Source organism: Lytechinus pictus, chromosome 17 (assembly GCF_037042905.1).
Source record: "Lytechinus pictus isolate F3 Inbred chromosome 17, Lp3.0, whole genome shotgun sequence".
Taxonomy (NCBI): Eukaryota; Metazoa; Echinodermata; class Echinoidea; order Temnopleuroida; family Toxopneustidae; genus Lytechinus; species Lytechinus pictus.
In genome coordinates this window covers 29,549,880-29,572,129 of record NC_087261.1, presented here as the reverse complement: position 1 = coordinate 29,572,129, position 22,250 = coordinate 29,549,880, and the positions used below count along the sequence as shown (strand labels likewise).

General features: G+C 36.5%; 1 protein-coding gene across 1 annotated transcript; it reads right to left on the bottom strand.

The window, feature by feature from the left end:
* Positions 1-18,332: 18,332 nt before the first annotated feature.
* Positions 18,333-18,998, bottom strand: LOC129261346 (uncharacterized). The gene has a single exon (XM_054899413.2). It carries the CDS (start codon positions 18,996-18,998, stop codon positions 18,333-18,335), a length of 666 nt encoding a protein of 221 aa, XP_054755388.2.
* Between the last annotated feature and the right edge of the window lie 3,252 nt (positions 18,999-22,250).

Sequence of the window (22,250 nt, the reverse complement as noted above, 5' to 3'; positions counted from 1 at the left end):
CAGCATATAAATTAAAGGCCAAAGGTCCGACAACTGAGCCTTGAGGTACTCCATGACTGGTATAGCAGGTACTTGAATTTGATTCTCCAATCAAAACAGAATGTCTCCTATTTTGGAAATAAGATTGAAACCACCTCAAAGCATCTTCACAAATTCCGTAGCGTGTCTGGAGACGGGAGAATAAAGTCTCGTGGTGAATGGTGTCAAACGCCGATGAATAATCTAACAGTAGCAACATCGCTTCATCCCCTGTATCAAGAGCTAGTAGTATATCATTTACTACTCGAAGAACTGCAGTCTCACAACTGTGGAAGGGCCTATATGCAGACTGCATTCTAGCATATAAGTTATTTTCTGCCAAATAATCTTGAATCTGTAAGTTCACCATCCGCTCAATGACCTTCCCAAGAAACTGGATATGAGCAACAGGCCTGAAATTCTGTAGATCATCAGTATCTAACTTGCCTCCTTTAAATGCTGGAACAATATTTGCATGTTTTAGCACATCTGGGAAGCAACCATCACGAAGAGACATGTTAACAATACGAGTGATAACTGGACATAATTCATTTACACATTTTTTTAACAAGAAATGTGGGTAAAGGATCCAAGCTGCAAGTAGTAGGACGTGATCCAGTAATTAGCTTTGCCACTTGACTCTGTAGAACAGAGTCAAATTCACCAAGCTTCTGATCAGTCGTCTGATAGGTGATATGTGTATCAATGGTACTACCACTCTATTAAAAGCAAACGAATAGTAATATTAGTAGTTTTTTTTTCTTGAATATATAATTATGAACTATGATGTAACGTTTGATGAAATTTAAATAGATTATGACTGAGTTATAGAGGTATATACTGAATGTTGTGATCTCGTGGAGTTTAAAAATGCAAAATTAATTTGTATGTGTATTTCCCTTAACCATTCATATCAATTAACTTCAAAGCTCGATAAGAAAAAAAAATCAAACATATGAACCCATGTTGATTTGTGCATAAAAAATATATGTACGTGCTAAAGTAATTATACAAATTTTTTGTGAAAATGAGGTGCATTTTATTTTAACTGTGAAATGTCCTTAAACATTTTAAACATTCAAGTTTTACAGTACCGGGTATGTAAAATGCTACATGTTTTGTCAATCAACAAATTACATTTAGAGTAAAAAAAAAAAAAGTAAAATTTAAGGCATGCAGTGAATAAGAATGAATGAACACCTAAATATGAAAAAAAATTGAGATGACAAAAAAGATTTTTTTAAATGAAGGTATTCAGAGTGAACAGGAATGAATGACAACTGAATAATATTAAACTCCTATAATCTAAGTTCAGACTACAACGACAATAATGAAAAGAAATGCAAATGAATTGAAGTCTAGACTGTACAGTAGGGAAAGTTACACAAAGACAGTTGACTCCAAAGTGCACTTTAAAATAGTCTTGGAAACTAAATAGGAGTCTTGAAAAATTCCTATTCATTGCAAAGTTATTTCATTTTCTTATACTATTGATTTCCTCGTCCGTCCGTCACAAACCTAATGACGCATAACTCGACAACCATAAGTCGCTTTTCAACTAAACTTGGATGGTAGATGGACTTGGGGGATCAGCATGTTATGCTGCAGACTCACTCAACACTCCGTTTTATTGACGATCAGCAATACATTAAATCTTATAATCATGTGATAGCTTCTGTGGGAAACCAGTGAAAACACGTTTATTCAATGAAATTTATGGAAATACAAGCATTGTTTCGAAGGAACGAAACTTAACATCTCAAATTAAAAACTAAATATCATAATTTTCAGACATGATTTTCTTTGTAAAATTCAGATACCTCCGTCAATTGAATTTTTGGTATCCTTTCTTCAAATTATTTTTGCTCACTCATGCCTGAATGAGAAATGATCTACTTGTAAGTAATTCCAAATGAAAGAGGAGATTCTAAACTTTTGGTAGGTCATTTGTCTATTCTATTTGTAATTAGATTATGATATATCATCACTAAACCTCGATTTTGTTTTTATTGGGACACACTGTATAAAGTATGATCAATGTTGATGATGTATGTATTATTAAACAGGGGTGTGAGAGTTCTGATTTTTATCTGATTTCAGATTTTTTTGTTTTGATTTTCAGCTTAATTTCAGCTTATTTTGGCTTTCCTCTGTGCAATAAGTATGAGAGGTCTTTCTTTTTCAGACTTTTTCAACACTCTTCAGATTTCTTTTTTGTGATCACTCACACTCCTGATTAAAGTCTCCTTAATAATTATATTTGAAAAGCTGTAACAAGATCACTATCATTATTCGTGAACCTTTCACATACCCTTTATTAAGATACAAACCAATTTATACAAAATACATGTGATATTTTATTAACAAAAATAAATATAATACAATGTATGACGAACATAAAAAATCTAAGTGAAATGATAATAATTGATAATATTCTTTTAAAATATACTGCTCTGACATACGATAAGTAATCACAATTTGTTTAGTAAAATGACATAGAAATTACAGGTAAATCATCGATTTTAAAAGGAATTTACATATTTGACAAAATAAGAGAATTCAAAATCTGTTTCTGAAACAATCATGAAATTTATATCTGTTCATAGACATGTACAGATTGTGAAACTCATCTTTCAAAGAAATCAATGCGCTGAAGGTGGAGAAAACAGATTGTAAAAGACATGTTGTCATGACTCCAAGATGATAATGTCAAATCTCCAGCTCCAAATGTTTTACAAATAAAACATCCATCTTCTTTTGTCTTTACCCTTTCACAAGACTTTTTTCATTTCCCATCTTTCAAACTAAAAAAATGTTAATTATGTTCTTTCCATAATGTTTCCTGCGTCCCTCGTTCTTCCCACATTACTCATGTGCTTTGTGAATTCCACTGGCTTCCTATTACTTTTCATATCACCTACAAAACTCTTCTTCTTACTTTCAAGGGATATTGTAGTCTTGCTCCTTCATACCTTTGAACTCCTTCCTCGATATCAGCCAGTTCGAATTCTACATTCTGCTACTCAATCTCTTCTTTCTCGATCTCATACTTCTTGCAAACAAAACAGTCAACATTCTTTTTCTTATGCAGATTCATCTCTGCAAATTTGCAATGCTAACTGTGTTAATACATTTAAAGTTATGTTTGAAACTCATTTTTTGTTAATCTTAAATTAATCATATCATGTGTTAATTGGCCAATTTGATGATATTTCTTTATTCATGATCTGGTGAGAACTACATGTAGGTGTAATATTAGTTTTGTATTTTGTTGTGCAAAGTTTCCTTTATACTTCAATTACTGCTTTTAGGCAATTTGCAAATTTGCGGTATATAAAATTATTATTATTATAAAATGATTAGTTCTTATTATAATGATCATGTTACTCTGCATCAACATGTATAATCTCTACTGGTCCTGACTTTTTATCAGGCGAGAGTGAATGATCCAAATGTCGTCCGTCCGTCACAAACATTAGGACACATAACTCTAGAACCGTAAATTACTTTTCAACCAAACTTTTCAACTTCTATTTCGCAAGCCATATCTCCACTAATTCTTGTCGGTTTTCTCTGAGTTTACTATGTTATAACTGAGATTCTAAGCTATTGCAAGTGTCGTCTCCTTTTCCAATATTGGATTGAATATTATCTTAATTTAATTATTGTAAAGTATATGGGAAATAGTGTAGCTCAATTGGTAAGGTATCAAACTTATATCTCAAGGGTCTACAGTTCAAGCCAAAGGGTGAACATGATATTTTTTCTTTTTTTTTTCTTTTCAACATTTCACAAATGATACTTTATGATCATTAAAATGTGTATGTATATAAAATATTAACATAAAATAGATTAAAATCCCTTTTAATATAACATGTACCATATGTACATATATGACCTGCACTTTTTTATTTCCCTCTTTTTTCAAGAATATTCAACACGTTCTTTTCATAACAAAAGTTCAGTTTTCATCATGATGATCATATTAATCTCAATAAACATAGTGATTGTAATTAATGATCATGATAATCAGAAACAGATCACCTAATTCGTCCTCAAGACGAATTAAAATTCTAGTTATTATTATTATTATAAAGACTATCGTATCTTACAGGTTACCGCATGATCACGTCCCTTCTTACGACACCGCCCAGATATCGTCCTGTCTCTCCGGTGTAGACAGGGGGCTCCCTATGGGATACTCTATAGTCTTGAAACTCGGAAAAGAAATAGAGAACTGTTGTTGTTGTTTGTTGGAAATTAATGGCGACCAGTCATATTTGACTATTACCGCCAACTCGTTTGGTCAACTATTATTTTCTTTCTTTTCTTTGACGTGTCCTTTATAATCGTTCCTCTCCTTTCTTTGTTTGTTTTTGTTTTTTGTCTGGTCTTACTGGATCAATTTATTACATGCATTTGGTTTGTTATAAACCATGGTCAGTGAAATGTGATGGAAAAGATGGTTAGTAAATTAATCTTTCTGCTGTTATTTTAAATGTGATATATGAAATTACACATTTTCATTGTGAATTAGTGCACACACTTATTTGGAAAGTTTTTAACAACAATGAGTGCCATTGCAAGGATATTCCATTCTAAAGCCTGATTTTTCTTTTTAAAATAGGAAATATGCAAATGAGGTAAACCACGTGATCAGCATCATCAGAATTACTGGTATTACTGGTCTTGACCAGTTCAATTTCAAACAATGAATTACTTTAGACCAGTTGACTATATCAGAGGAATATATCTTGCTTTGATCTTAATCATAATTAAAGGAAATAATTATTTTAATGATAATTTTAATACTTGATAATTATGATATTAATAATAATAATTACAATATCGATAACAATGATAACAGTAATAAGAATGATAAAAACAATGATCATAATAATCATAATAATAATAATTATGATAATTATAAGAATAATGATGATAACAATGATAACGATAATAACTTTCTCTGAATCGCAATATTCATTTTCCATAATTCGTCAAATGATCTGACTTGAAATAAAGTCATTATTTATTGGACCAGTAACACCAGTTTGATGAAAAACAATTTAACTGGTATTACTACTTTGCTTCAACTGGAATGCAATTGTTTGAACTGGTCTCCAGTTGATTTTTACTGGTCCAGTAAACATTTACTGGAAACCAGTAAAAATCTACTGGAAACCATTTATTGGACCGGAAACACCAGCTTGATGAAAAACAATTTAACTGGTATTACTAATTGCTTCAACTGGAATGCAATTGTTGGAACTGGTCTCCAGTTGATTTTTACTGGTCCAGTTAAAAATCAACTGGCCCAGTAAAAATATACTGGAAACCAGTAAAAATTCTCACTGGTCTTACTGGCTTTTCTTTCTGGGTTCCAAATGATCTCTATACAAGGAGTTTAAGGGACCAAGATTTTACAAAATAACACGACTTTTTCCTCGTAAATTTCTTAACTATTCTGTTGATCTGAAAAGCGAAACCTTTATTTCTAGAAAGAAAAATGTCTGATCCTTCATCTTTACGTATACTAAAATCCTGAAAATACATCAGTTTGGCGCAATTAGCAATTGATTCAGAAAACACCGCCACAGATCCAAATACCAGCAATGTACCAAAAACGGTTCCGCCGCAGGGAGAGGTATACGGATTCGCGGGCCAGCACCCAAATATTTGCCACCCCCAATATTTTCATTGGTGGGGCGATTGCCCCCCCCCCCCACCCCCCCCCCCCCCCAGGATCGTCGCCTCAGGCAGTTAATATTATTTACCAGCCGCTGTATAGAGGCTGTTGAGTATTCCTGGCTGCTGTCCATGGGCTCAGGAGACATATTTTTTCTATTTTCCCCAGGGTTTCCCTATTTGCTCCATTGTATGCTGAATGCATGTTTTATTTTCCATCGCAGTGCAATCGTGCCCTTTTTAAACTTTCCATTGCGTGTTAAATTTCCACATACACAGAAATAGTAGAGTAAATTCTCCACTTTTTGGATCACTCGTCACAGTTATGTTGGTGGTAGCGCGGCCAGGTAAAAAAACTAAATAAACGCCAAATAGGTGAAGAAATGATAAGAGAATGTCATGAATACGGGGAAACTTTCTGCTAACAGCTTCATCATGGGCAGTGGAATCGGTGTTGGGGCTCAGCCCCTAACAACAACCTGGAAATGTCAATGATATTGTGATTTTACCAGGGGCATTATTAATCAAAGTTTTATGCATCAAGCAGCGTGCCATTTTCATCATTCCATATTCCTTTCTATTTTAGTCAATAAATCTCTGCGTGTTCATTTTCTTCCGCTAGTCTGAGATAACTGCTTTATATCTCTTTGTTATTGCGATTCGTGAAGAAAACTCCAGGAGGAAGTTTAAGACGAAATATATTAAAACAGGAAACGTCATGAACCAGAATATCTAGATGTACGGGGTTGACATATATCAAAGCAGTAAAAACAGAAACATAGCTGTCATCCTCATCATTACGCATTCCTATTATTCTTGTTCAATAAATCTTCGCGCGCTTATTAGCCTCAACATATCTGAAATTACCTTTTGATTCCCCCCCCCCCCTGATATTACAGATGAAGAGAAAAAAAATACTCCATAAGGATTCTATATTTATAACAAAAATTATAAAACTAAAAAACGATATTTGTCATTTGATTGGTTGAAAGGTTTTCCCTATTTGCTCCATTGTTTGCTGAATACATATTTCATTTTCCATCGCATTGCAATCGTGCCTTTTTTAATTTCTATTGGGCGTTAAAGCTCTCTAACTGAGCATAATTTGTTTATGCTTGTCTACGTTATGTCCGTGTGTAGGGAGGAGGGTTTCAGGGCCCTGGGATCGATTGTTTTACAGATGGTGTTGATGTAAATTTGACAAGCCAAAAGGGGGGGGGGTTCACTTAAAAATATACATCATTTTAGTTACAATTCTCCATGTTTTAACACCTACCAGAATTCCATGGGTGCTTCCTATGGATAATGATATACACAGCACCCCAATGAAAATCCTGGGGATTGGGTGTTACGTGTCTGTGTTTGTGAAGAACATTGTCATTTTGTTCGCACTAGGCTGATTATACGCGCTTAACCCGTTCCACCATGTCCACCCAAAGAACGAGATAACTCGTTCTAGCTTTTCCACACCCACACCCTCAGAACGTGATACTCATACCTTGGTCACATTTGTTCTACGGCGGCCGTAGGGCGAGTCGAAAACAGCCATTTTAACATTTATTTGTACCAGCTACATATAGGTGGTTTTAGTAAAAATGAAAAAACGGCTGTTTTCAACTAACCGTAGAGCAAATGTGACCGCGGTATCATGGACCGGGTGTGTAATTTTAAGGATATTTTCCTAACGAATTTTTTTTAACACAGTTTTAATATGAAATTGGTCATGATATTTACATCAGTCAAATTTCAAATATTTTACTTATCAATGAAGGTGGTCCCTTCTTCAAAATATGTGATTTGCCCTTAAAAAAATATGGTAGAAAGATATTATTTCTCTAGTGATCGTCCCAAAGCCAAGCCTTGGTTACCGGTCTTCCATGTAAGAATAATCAGCCGATCAAAGCGCAGCTTGCTCTCGAACGCAGAGTGTGTTGTCCTCATTTGCATACTCAACCAGGGACGCCCGATGTTCGAGCGGAAAGCCAACCCAAATTCCGCTCTGCTTGATTAGGTTTTCATAATTTGAATATAAAAAAGCTCACTGGGCGATCGATCGTGGTATTGCGTTTCCTTATTGGAGGTGCCGTGGCCGAGTGGTCTAAAGCGCCTGGCTATACATAAAAAGTCCGGGGTTCGATCCCCGGCCGCAGCACTTATGACTGTGAGCAAGGCATTTAATGAGCAATGCTCTTTTCTCCTGCTTCCAAATAATGGAAATGCTATAGGCATTATTGGTAACTTGGTGTTTTTGTTTTGTTTAGAAAAAAAAATGACATACGTTTTTTTAGGGGTGGGGAGATACAGAATTCAAGGCTTTCCGAATGTTAGGAATGCCTAAACATATATATTTTTATCACGTTGGTACGGCACAATGATCACAGAAAAATCAGTCTTTGCAATTCACTTGGACAAAAAATTAATACTGAAGAAAATTTTCTTGAGAACAATCGTCACTGTCATCTAATTTCTATATCCTATAATTTGTTGATCATAATTATATTTATTATCGAATATTCACATGTGACTGAAGTTATTCCCTAATTCGACTTTCAATCGTGAATAAATTATTTTCAGTCACGCCTCACTATATTTAAGCACAACCTGTTCACCTGTAAAAGAAAACATGTATATACCTTACAAAACATAGCTGTTTCAAGGGGAGCACCAAGCTTCGACGGACAGCATTTTCTGACGAATGTACTCATTCACTCTCAAGACTCCCTCTGGGTTCAGACCGGCCTCGAAGAACGCAATGTATCTCCTCCATCCGAATTCTCTTGCTCTATCCTCTGTCATCACTTCGTCGACATCCATCCCGAATAAGGCGTCCGTATAACGCATATAACTAGTCTCTGATAAAGTTTCTGATAAAGCTGTGGGGGTATGAAAAAATCTATTTTTTAAGATATGTTTAACAAACATTATGTCAATCCGTAAAATACGTGTTAAAAATATCAGGATGTGTCCTGATATTGTGAAGTTGATAAACGAGTGAGACAGTTGTAAAGCAAAACCTTTAAAGTAAAATATAATTTGCTAAATGAAACAATAGAACCACAAAGACAACTTTTGAAGAGGAAGTTCATGTACGGTGAACAGGTGAACTGTGGAAGAGATATAAGAAATCGCGGAACGTGGTGACAAGTAAGATTAGGAATCGTAAACGATTCTTCTTTATGAATAAACTATCATCAACAATTTCACAAAATTATGTGTGGACAATTCTTAAATCAATGATGCCTAAAGCCGTATGAAAATCCACTGATATAAAATATTTGATAGTTATTTTGCAAACACTGGTGCCGACCTAGCTGCGAATATACCAACAGTTCCCCCATATCTTCTCTAATTGTGATACTCCTGATTATTTCCTATGGCTTCACACTGTAACTGAAGACGAGGGATCTAATATAAGTGGCTTATAAAAGAAATATGTTGGAATCGATGTTATCTCAATGAATATGCTAAAATGGTCTGCCCCCATCATTGTCCAATTCTTACATTATAAACAAATAAATGCCAGATGGTGTCGTACCATCAAGATGGAAACAGGCTAAATTAATTCCCTTAAGTTAATCGAGTGACAAATCATCCACTTGAAATTAGCATCCAATCATCCAATCGCTATACTCTCTCCGGTTTCCAAAATTATGGAGAAAGTTGTTCAAAAGCAGTTAACCAAGTTTCTAAGAGCTAATAATATACTCCTAATGAAACAGTCTGGTTTCAGGAAAAAAAAACATTCGACTATAACGTATCTTATTCGAGTTACAGATAGATGGGTACGCGCCACTGAATCTGGTTTATATACTGGAGCAATTTTTTATGGATATGGAAAAGGCTTTCGATACGGTCGAACATTACACTTTGTTGAACAAATCAACTGGAATATCTGATATGGTTCAAAAGTGATCTGAGCAATCGTCGGATCAGATTTGCTCACGTTATCTGACGCCTTGCCTGTTAGTTATGGAGTACCACAAGGCTGAACATTGGGCCCTATTTTATTTACCATATATAGAGAGATCACTCGGTTAAACAAGTTAAGCACTGTCACATCCATCCATATGCTGATGATTCTGATTTGTATTTTTCTGATAATGATGTAAATCCCATTGAAAGCAATTCAATTGCTGATCTGAAACGTATATACAATTTGATGTGTTTAAGTAAATAAAATCTCAATGTCAACAAAATTGAAAATACGTTGATTGGGTCAAGTCAGAATGTCAGAATTTCAGGAACGTGTATTCAGTCTAAAGAATGTGAGAAATACTTGGGGGACTTTATTGATCCAGAGTGAAAATAATTGCCACATTGATAAATTTGTGCTAAAACTAGTGAATTAGTAAATTTCTTTGGTCGGCTTCGTTTATTTTTTAGAGAGGATAGTCTAAAATTAATTTACCGTTCAGTATTTTTGTTGCCAATGTTTGATTTATATGCTGATGTAATCCCAACAATTGCCAAAAAAGTACAAAATAGAGTGTGTAGAATAATAATGAAGATTAGTTCATACAAATGTCTAACCATACTGTTCATTAACTCTTAAACTGGGAATCACTAAAATCAAGGTGTAAAAAACGTTCAATGGTTTATACGAGTATGAATGGTCTAAGTGCGCCTTACTTGCATAATACATTTCAATTTACATCTCATAAATATTCTCTCAGTTCTGACAAAAATCTGTCTCTTCCAGATCTAAGGACTGAATACTGCAGAATAATTTTTCTCATACAGGGGTACGTCATATTTTAACGAAATGCCACGTGATGCTAAATGTTCTGTTTCTTATATTTCTTTAATAATAACGTAGGTAATAACCAATTCTTAAACTTGATCTGACTGTACATTATTTTCATCATCAATTGCTATATCGAAGTTCAGGGTGTGTTAACTTAGCTTAGGGGGGATGGGGGTTGACTGGGTGTTATGACCAGTTAGTTTGATTTCATATTGTATTTATTTTTTGTATTGTGTATACATTTATATTGTGTCATTTTTTGTTTAGCTATATGAAGACCCCTCGGTAGACCAGCAGCACCATAATTGATGTTGAGTAGGGCCATCCCCCTGTTTTCATTTATCAATCTCACATGTATCATTTTATATCTAATTAGTAGCCAGTTGGACTTTGGTTTGCCTTAGGATGTTAAGCTTCATCGGTTGGTTTTACTTTCTTGGAGCACTCGTGGATTAGTAATCATCTGACAAGATAATAATCTGAAATCCTTATCGACACTTGCCTAACAATAATCTCCGCGTATGAAATTCCCTGATACATAATTTATATCATAAAATATGACAAACCCGGAGGCACTCTACCATTTAATATTCCTATGATATCTAAAACGCCAATATATTTTTTTTTTCTGGCGATAAATGCAGGATGCAGTGACAGCAACTGTATAAAAAGACTCCGTCATGTCCGTGTTCGCTAATTGCATTTGGGAATCTGAAAATAAAATGCAGTCGGTCCATCACCATACGATTTGTAAAGAGCAGCCCTAGGTGAGTGTCCAGAACTGTATGATCTGAATATTTTTAATGACAATTCTGTGGTTGTTAAATTCACCTAGTCCAGGGAAAGTGATGGCACGCAATAGCAACTCATCAGAAGAGATTTTAAGTGATGTGATACTCAGTGATTACGCTCGATACATAATCGGCTCATCCTTCATTTTAATAACATTTACTAGCACAGTAGGAAACAGTTTAACGATCTTATCAGTGTTCTTGTCAACTAAACTTCAAACCAAAACTAACGTGTTTGTTGTTAGCCTTGCTTGCTACGATCTTATGACTTCCTCTTTCACCGGTCCTCTTCAGGCCTTGGCTCTTTTTTCCAGGAAAGAACCGATGGTTCCAGATAATTTTCTAATACTTCTGGAAACGACAGTTTTCTTTACAATAACTGCCAGCATTTTTACACTGACAATGATTGCAATAATCAGGTTTGTCAAGATTAAAAAGTCCGCTGTTACTTATAACAGATGTTTCACAGCGCTGAACATTACACTGATGATGATGACTTCATTGGCTTGTTCGGGAGCAGGTTGCTTATACCTAAGTTTCTCTCCAGATCCCTGGCGATTGAAATACGACTGGAGTTTAAAAATATATCGGATTGTGCCTGGCAGCAATGGTATGAAAATGTTCCTGTTCGCCTCCGACCTGGTATTTTGTGTTGTATGTGTTTTGTTGGTATCGATATGTTATATCAATATAGCTCTTTTTATCAAAGCTCATAACACAAGAGTAGCTGCGGCCATAGAACAAGGACCAACAAACCAAGGTCAACGAGCAAATCCATCGGATCAGGAAGAAAACCAAGCGAACGAAGACGGCCCTTCACGGAACTATGGAATTCAGAATCAAGAACGGGCAACTGGCCGAACAAATGAGGAGAGGCAACTCGCTCGGAAAAACAGAATCATTGCCCGTGAATTAAAGATCACCAAAAATCTTGCAACCATAACTATGATCTTTCTGATATGTTATTTACCAATGCCATTTTTGATATATGTATCAAATGGAATCAGTGACATATGTATATATTGTCTGATGTTGGGATGTTCTGCAGTAAACCCCTTCATTTACGCCTTCAGACATTCTGATTTCCCAAAGGTGTATCGATGTATTATTACTGGATCTTTTGATAAGATTCCCTTTCCGTGTCGACCGCTTAGAACACTTCTTCAATACATATAAATCCACTGCTTGAGAAGATCAGGCCTCGTGGAGTTTGCTGTGAACAGTTGGGCCATTCTTTGCATTTTTTTTTATACAAAATCCTCGATTAGGAGGAAACATAAAATTGAAGCCTTGTTTAAAAAGGGGGAAACCCCCTCACCGGTTTGGTTAACACATGGATCTATGTACCAACCTTTGGTTAAGACATAGGCCTATTTCATTTTTAGGGCCTACAATTTTTAACCAACAGTTGGCATGGTTGGAATGTTCAGTATATTAACTAACGTAATATGTATATATGTATATAATGAGTGAAGATTGTACAATTTATATAAATTCTAGGATGAATATAGCTGATGTTCATCTTACCAACTGTTGGACAGCGCTGCAGTTTTTTTTCTTTCACCTAATTATATTCATCAAATAAGGACAACGACTGTGTCTTTGGTAAAAGTCTCTGCATCTCCTTGGGAAACAAGCTATATAAGAAAACGAATTATTCGTTATTCAGAGCTGGGATTGAAATGGCTTAGCGTAAAGGGAAAAAATAGCAACATCAAAAGCAGCAGACGTCACTTATATGGCTGTCTTTTGTCTTGAAGGACCCTACAACTGCATTGAACATGTTAAAGATGAAAAATACTATGGTATCCGCCTTTGCAAAATGGATAGCAGTGGACATCGTTTTGTCGTTTTAATGGTTTATTTTCAATTGGTATAATGCCAACTCGTCTGCTATCATTTGGTCTACCATCAGTTCGTCCACTATCCACATGGTGTAACTGCCATTTTGTCTAATAACCAGTTGGTCCAATTGCAATTTACTCCATATGCCGTTTGGTCTAATTGGACTAAGTTTTAGTTGGGCGAAATTAAGGAAAATAAAATTGATATTAGAATAACTGGTTATGAGACGAAATGGTCATAGACGAACTGGTGATAAGACGAAGTGATTACTGGACCAAATGGTTATTGGACCATATTGTTGTTAGGCGAAAAGTTAATGGACAGAATTGCATTAGACTAAATGAATGTAGACCCTGTTGTGAGTGGAGGAATTAGCAGCAGACGAATTGGTTTCAACCCACATACCGCCCAGGCAAGCAAAACAAATTAACGACGAAATTGGCGACGGAATTCACGACGTCGTGAATAATTGGCGACGAAATTGGCGACGAAATTCACGATGTCGTGAATTTCGTCGCAAATTTCGTCGTGAATATTCGCGATTTGGTCTATTTGCGATGTCCCTTCAGGGCCACCATAAAATACAGATATGAGTATCGTTGGTTATTTTGATGCGAAATATTTAATTCACGATTCGTGCTCGCAGTAGTTCTTCAACGAGATCTGTCCCAAAGTAATGTTTTATTTTCGAGATTACCAAATGCGCTTTATAAAATGTTTCATCTTCTGGTGAATATGTTAAAATAAATACGTATTAATCCGCGTGATTTATTTAATAAGTTACCTAGCATGTTGTATAACGATATATTTTTCACAAATACACTTATTTGGATTGCATGAATATGAATCTGTCAGCCATGTAAATTTTAGTGCAATGAGCAAATGTTTCGAGCATTCTGTTTACAATCAAGGAGAGAAGAGAGACTTAGAAAATGACGTCTGCGAAAATAACAATATCATTATTAACCTTCTTTTTATTGATTTGTGCCAAAAAAGAATATAAAAGAGTGATACGATATAGGGTCTTGGGTGCTTAGAAACGTAGCACCAAAATAGCCCGGGCGTAGCGCTGGCTATTTTAGCCAGCGCCATTCATAAACTTAAAATTTTACGGCTTAGCTCAGGCCTAGTCTGGACCAGCGAGTTACTATAAGCGGTAAAAATGTTACGACTTAGCCCGAGACTTGTCCAGATCAACCATGGGCGGAAATCCCATGGGGACAGGGGGACGCGTCCCCCCTACCCAAAATATTAGGGGGGCACAATATCAAATGTCCCCCTTACTATTTTTGGTCTTTTATGATGGAAAGAAATACATCATTCAAAATCGAAATTAGAAAGTCAAAAGGGGCCTAAGCTTTCGATCCTAGCAGAATCTTCGTCGGAGGCAAAATGACAAACATATAAAGTGGAACAGCCATAATATAGACTACAGACAAGCTACAGCAACACTAGAAATAAGGAGACAAAAGGGGCATTAGTGAGTAGAGAAGACCAATCAGGTTAGTGAAGGGGATGAAAGAAAAGGAGTAGGCAGACACAAAGGGAAGTTAGTGTAAGTAAGGCCAGTAAAAGACCTCAAGCCAAGAGGGATTAAGATAATGAGGCAGGCAACATCAAACAGGATCTGGAACAAAACAGTGATAGAGGGTATGAGGAAGAGATGAATAACAAGAGAATTAGTGAGAGGTGGGTCAAACAGGTTACAAAGAAAGGCATAATAAACTGGTGCATAAGCTTGGGGAAAAGAATGGGGAACAACTGATAATGTGCACAAGACATATATGATAAAGCATTAAACAAACTAAGAGAAGAAGGAAAGTGTTAAGGTAAACTTGCTTACCTTGGTTGTTGAGAGACGAGAGACATCACCTGTATCCGATGACGAAGTTCCATGCAGCTCACAATCTCTGGTATAATCTCTGGTCTGGTATAAAATGGTCTCTGGTATAATGGTCTCTCCCGTGGCCCGGCGTGGCAGCTCTTTATATATGTGGCTGCCGGGCCTACGGTTGACTGGGCAGCAAGGGCTACTGATCGGGGGAAACCAGGGGAATCAGGGGCAGGGTCTCCTGCCCTACATAGTAAACCTTACCATTAACTATATTCCCCCCAACCAACAAAAACCAGGCCCATCTTAAAATCCTTTTAAAAACTCGACAATGTCTTTTAAATAAAAACTGCAAATCTAGCCATATATTAAAAATTGTAAATGACATAGGATTTAGGCCTACTTTCATTATTTACATGTATCATGTCCATCTCAATAAAATATAACCCTGAATACTGAATAATCATTGATCGACTATTCTATTTCTACATCAGTATATGCCCTAGCACAAGTATATTTGATTCGAACATTACAATACACAACTCGAGGGCGTATGCAGTGAGAAATATTGGAGAATGGACAGCATACATGCACATCTGGGATTACCCAATGAGATTCAACTTTCAAGAATGGCCACAAGAAAGGGTTCACAATAAAATGGTTTGTGATTCTGAAAGTCATTGTATATTTACTATTTATAATTCATAATTTCAAAACGATTGCATGAATTATCAGTGTCTCATTAGTGCATCTTCAATGTATAATAATGTGTCTTGTTTTCATCCAAACAGGTACAATAAAGACCTTGTGAACCTCTAGGGTAAACCCACACATTACTAAAAGTAACTACAGTTAAAATAGAGGAAGGACCTTATTCATATTTAGCAAATTAAATTATGTTTCCTTTGTTTACTTCAAGAGCAATGCAGTCCTTAAAAGGTAAGTGTAAACCACAAAACTATATAGCATTTGAACAATTGGCGGTCTGGCGTATAAAGCCACTTAAATGTTTCTCGAAAGTAATGTGGCCACATCGAATTTCACAAGATGATTCATTATGATTATGATTTGCTAAAATATTTAACTGTCCGCAAACTCCTTGATAAATTTTGTCCTCATAATATTAAAATGGGACAATTGGTACTTCTGGTTAATGCACATCAGATAAAACATCAAAATGTTTTCTGACTTATTGAGGTACAAGTTTTGACATGTGCATAATTCTAGAAAGACATAAAATTCGAAGAATAAAGTCCTATCCCCATATATAAAATATATTTATAAAAACAGTTGCAACAGCAAAAGGCAATTGGTTTACAAAATCAGCAAAGTATGAATATTTCATTTATCTTGATAAAGTGTTAGGGATATCATTGCAAAATGTGTAATGTTCTCTGTCATAGTTGTTATTTGATTATAATCAACTTCCCAATAAACTTACACTCGGGCCTAAATGACCTAAGGGGGAAGTCCTTTAATTGCATGCAGGTATGTGCCAGAATTTGAGGGATTTGATTGAATGCAAACTAATGCAATTTTAATGTAATTTTAGTAATATGGAGCACTGAAAAAGACATCTTGTTTGGTGTGCCCAGAACTAAATCCTAAAATCTGGCTGTCATAAAATATTGCAATGAAAATCCCTTCTACTTTATCTTCACTTCTTCCTCTCCCTTTCATCTTTTTCTAGGTGGTGGCCATGGAGGTAGCAGCCAAGGGGTGCAAGAGAAAAATGGAGTATCTCCAAGGGAGAACAAGATGTAGGCATACAATAGAGTCCCGTCTCCATCATGAGATGTGGAGGGTCTACCTTGCATCCCAAGTGCATCCCTAATCGTCTGCTGGCCATACATGTACATGTTCAACTGTTTCAATTGATCACAATCTTCTGCCGGAAACATTGAAAAACCTCTACCCAGACAGGAAGAGTTATTATTTATGATAGTTGTGATCTTTGGCGACTTTGAAACAGGGGGAGAGGGTTGGTCCTTACATATTGGGATCAAGGTCGGACCCACTCCTCTGATCCCAGATCGTTTCCCTGATTTAGTTCAGATGTGTTGGATACCGATTCATTAAGCAGGGTCTTGGGCTCAAAAGGACCAGGCTTCTCATTTCCATGGCAACAGACACTCTGATCTGGTGTTGATTGCACTAACATCGAAGGTTTCTTTAAGTCCATGGAAGAGGTCTGATTCTTAGCAGCCTCAGGAAGACCCTTAGGGTTACCCTTGCTAGGTTCTTGTATTGTACTCCTTTCTGAAGTTAGTTGCTCTATTTTGGCTGTCAGGTATTCGACAGATGTTTCTAGTGCATCAAGTGCTTTTAGGCGATGAAGCACGAAGTCCATCTTGTATTCCAAAAGAGTAACTCGATTTTCAATTAACCTATGATTGATAGAATGAGCACTAACTTTTTCAAGTACTTCTGACTGTTTAGAATGAGTTCCTGAGGGAGGGGGGAGTTGTTCGTTTTCCCCGCTCGGTCCCTTATCATGCTTATACTCTAATGGACCAGACTGTTTAGTTAGAGCTTCAGAGGGAGGGGGAAATTGTTTGTTTTCCCCACTCGGTCCCTTATATCCTAATGAACCTGGGGTTGCCCTGATCTGCTTGAGTGAGGAGGTGTGTGTAACAGAGGGCAAAGATTTTGCTCTTTGACATGTTTGCTTTGGTTTTGAGGTTGCCACTGAGCTGACACCACTACTCACATCACTCTGGTATCCATTACCAATACACTGAAGATGGGCAGATGAAGGGGAACGAGTATCCCTCAAACGCTCATGAGATGATTGCGGGGTTAACCGTTTACAGTCTTCGACTGCCCATTCTTCAGAAGATGAAGAAGCCCTTGAGTACCCATTGCGGTTTAAAGGACGACAAGATGAAGGGGACTGAGTCTCATGCCTTTGATCATATTGATTATCATGAGAGGATCGAGGGGGTGAACCATGGTGTCCTTCATCTTTCCGTACCCGGGAAAGAGACGTGCTGGGGTACTCGGTGCTTACTCGAGAATGGACGGGTGAAGGAGAGGGAGTGTTCCGCCGGTGAGGATCAGAAAATGATCTTCGAGGGGAAGACTGCCTTTGTCCTTTACCCTTCCTTTCTGAGCAGCGGATGGATGAAGGGGAGGAAGCATCCCGCCTGGAAGAATCAGAAACTGATTCGCCAAGAGGATACCAACTATGCCCGTCATCCTTCCGTTCTTCATATCGTGATCGAGAACGACGAACAGGTGAAGAGGAACGAGTATCCCATCCTCGCATCCGTGAATCATAAAATGATTCTCTCGGGGGATCCCGCCTATATTCTTCACCCCTCCGTCTTTCTTCAGAAGGTGATGGAGATCTATATTTGTTTCGATACCTATGCGAATGTGATTTACGATCATCGCCCCAACGCCGGATTGGAGATTAGTTACGATCATAATCATAATCATCCCGATAAGAGTTGGGTGGGAATTCGTAACGTCTCCCACGACGTGGAGAATGGTCGTAATCTCTTGGGTAATCATAATAACGATAATCATCCCTGTCTCGCGGTGGAGAATTGTAATGACTGTCATAATAATCAGCATCCCTGTATCTTTGTGGGGATTCGTAATGCGGTCTATTACTGTGACGAGGGGAAGGCTCATGACAGTTATCACCCTTTGAATCATATTGATGACGATCGCATTCGCCTCGCAATGGAGTCTCGCTAGAATAATAGTCACCTCCCCTATAATCATGTCGTGGGGAAATGGAGCGATCTCTCTGATTGCGGCGCGAATGGAATCTGTCAAGGTAATCCCTAGTTCTGTTGACTTGTTCTTCCCCTTGGCCGTTGTCAGGACTTACTGCATCGCCATGAGCGTTGCGGTAATGCCGTGAACGTTGAGGGGAAGTATCGCGATCTCCCATCGACCTACTTTTTACATCTTTAGAATTCCTCCTTTCAGAGGAATCTGAATATTTATCATATTTACTCGAGACCTCACGTTCATTCCACCAGCGATGATGATACCTATCAGACTTATGGGAGGAATCATCGCTGGAAGAACTCGAACGGTTATAATCGTAGTCCCTTGACCTATCCATGTTATTTCAATGTTTAAACTTGTATTCCAAAAGGTTCAACAGTAGGTGGGACAATGAAATATTACCAAAGTCTCTTAGAGATAATATTTGTACAATATATTTATGTTACAAATTACACTAAGAATTTACAAAGTACTCGTCACAAAAGATTCAATGAATAACCTGTAAATTGTAAATATCAAACCTACAAGTCGCAAAGTATGTTGCGAATTGTAAAGAAACAAGTCGCAACTTGATTTGCGAACTGTATCAGAAAAATACAAGTCGCGATTTACTATGGTATACGACCTGTACCCAACTTGAAAATTTGAGTCCACAAAACAATCAAAATGCTTAATTTTACGCAATTCGCGTAGCTAAAGCAAGTTACTGACCTGGTAATACGATCAGAAAACTTTGGGCAAGTAATTAATAAAAGCAGGCAATTTAAATGAACGCTAAGAGTACTCAGCGCTGTCAAGTTGCATACAAAAGTCTTAACTACGATATGAAAATATTTACAATGACAACAGTTGAATAGTAATATAGATCTGCACTCGGAATACTGAGTAAATTCAGGATTCCGTTTGCACGAAATGCAAAAGAAAATATCAATGTGTATGCTTTATTTACAAATTGATATGTTCATGCACCCATAATAATTATTTATTTATTTATGCATGCATAAGATTTTGCACTAACAATACCTTGAACACCTTTTGTTCTTGGAATTAAGTGCACAAACTTTGATATATTTAGTTACAAGTTATACAAGTATGAATTGACAATGAGCTCTTGCTTGTCGAAAACGATAATTCATTGAAATGAACAACTATAATTAGCCCACTTGGCTTGTTTCAGGCGTCTTTTCACCATATAAACTGTAAGTAAAAAAGAACACTCAGTCTTCCTGACTGTATAACAAATGTTGCACAATATTCTTTACTCCTGCAAAATTCTTTAAGTGCAGCAATAACAAATTTCAAATTCTTGAGTTTCAGAATTTATTTACAATGATGATCCTGAAATCAAAGAAACAAGCAAGGCATTCACTGCAGTAAATCCATCAGAATTTCGATAAGATGATTACTACAATAACTTCAATATAAATATTACTTGAAGTGAGGGAGTGAGATTTACAGAAGCCAACTTATATTAATGTTATTTAAACTCTAAATCCCTTACGTTGACTTATTAAACACTGAATTATCATGTGACAATTGCCAACGAAGTGGAAAATAAGTATAAGGATTATCTAGCTTCAACACTAAAACTAGAATCCTCTAATATAAGATGGTGCTCTTTGCCACAGGAATTGACAATAAAAAATTAAGCTAAGTCCAACCTGAAAATATGCTTTAACATGTTTAATATGTTTTAATAATCCAGTGGACAAAACCTTAAATTCCAAATGTAAATTCCCGCTGAAGCTAATAAATTGCTAACCAGTTTAATAAACTTGCTAATGAGAGGAGCCCACGACTATCTTCATGTAGGGAGGCAACTACAAAATTTAAAGTATTAAATTCACTAACAAGTTCAATCAGTGAAGCAATAATTAATATTAAACAAACCCCAAACTTAATAATTATATTTTAATTAGGGGAAAGCTTAATAAATTCGGTAAGAGCCTACTAATTATTAAAGTCACTTTCAATTCTAGCTAGTGTGAGATGCCCAACCTTGAATTTACAGGGGCAAATCCACAATCTAAAATCAGAACAAGTCAATTGACGGCCAATTTTAAAAGACCTATCGAAATAAAGATAATTCTAACTCACTCCACTCCCTTCCTTTATCCTTTTTTTTTTTTTTTTAAAGAGAGCTAAAAATTGTGGGGAAGGTTATCCGAAACAAATTACTAGCCCCTCCTTGTCTTGGGAACTTGCTCCCTCCGTTGATTAAAAAGAGAGAAAATTCCAAGAAAGGAGGAGAAAATTCAGCTTGAAAAATAAATTGGAATTGATAATTGAAAACTCCCAATCCGATGTAACAAATACGTTCAGGAATTTCAAAAACAAAAGCAAACTCGCGCCACAAACGCGTGTTGGAATTTATGAATGGGTATAGGAGCGGGCGCGAGCACAATAGAAAATATTTGGTCAATGGCCTACACGGCGATCCCTCTTGCCGAAAAAATGCCACACCCAAAATCAAAATGAAGTCCAAATAATCTTCCAACTTATTATTTTCCACGGAAAAATACTAAAAATTTATCCCCAAAACAATTTCTTTGCTTGATATGAAAGCTAAAATTAAACTCGCACGATATGGCGATGTGCAGCTCTATGCAGTTCTGCACATGTAAATAGCAGTGCAGCACAGCACAGCGCGAAAATTAAAACAATTACGGCCTACGCTACAAAAATACTAATGTTTATCGGCAAAATAGCCCCTACTTTACGAGAAAATAGCTTCAATCCTAATTAAATCTCAGTGAAAATACAATAATATCACTAAAAATGATCAAAATGCAGCTCGTATGTCTGCGGATTTACGTATCCGATAATTGAACACACGGCGGCGCATTGACGTGTTATGTCCGATAATTGGACACACGGCCGCGCGGTAACATACACGGACAAGCAAAAATAAGAAATTCTGAAAATCACAAATACACGATAACCGAGCTCAAAAATTTTATTAAATAGCGCAGTTTCGATGTAGACGCAGCGCCAATAAGGTAAACTTGCTTACCTTGGTTGTTGGGAGACAGAGAGACATCACCTGTATCCGATGACGAAGTTCCATGCAGCTCACAATCTCTGGTATAATCTCTGGTCTGGTATAAAATGGTCTCTGGTATAATGGTCTCTCCCGTGGCCCGGCGTGGCAGCTCTTTATATATGTGGCTGCCGGGCCTACGGTTGACTGGGCAGCAAGGGCTACTGATCGGGGGAAACCAGGGGAATCAGGGGCAGGGTCTCCTGCCCTACATAGTAAACCTTACCATTTACTATAGTGTAAAGATGTATCTATGAGTGATATGTATGTATGTATGAGTGATATTAATATATCAAAAAAAAAGAAATGTATATGAAAAAATAGAAATACACATATGGTGTAACTGATATTGTAATCCGCTATATAGGTGTGACGGGAAAAAAACATAAGACTATATAGAAGGAAAAAAATAAAATAAAAACTGTATATGTGAAAAAGAGGAAGCAAATTGCCTAAAAAGGTAAAAGCAAATATAGAAGAGAGGGTGTGTATTATGAAGAAACCATAGTATACATGTAAATAAGCAAATGTGGTAAATCTAAAAGAGGT

Excerpts from the sequence above, each read along its gene's own strand:
- LOC129261346 (XM_054899413.2), bottom strand. The coding sequence starts at position 18,998 with ATGGATAGGTCAAGGGACTACGATTATAACCGTTCGAGTTCTTCCAGC.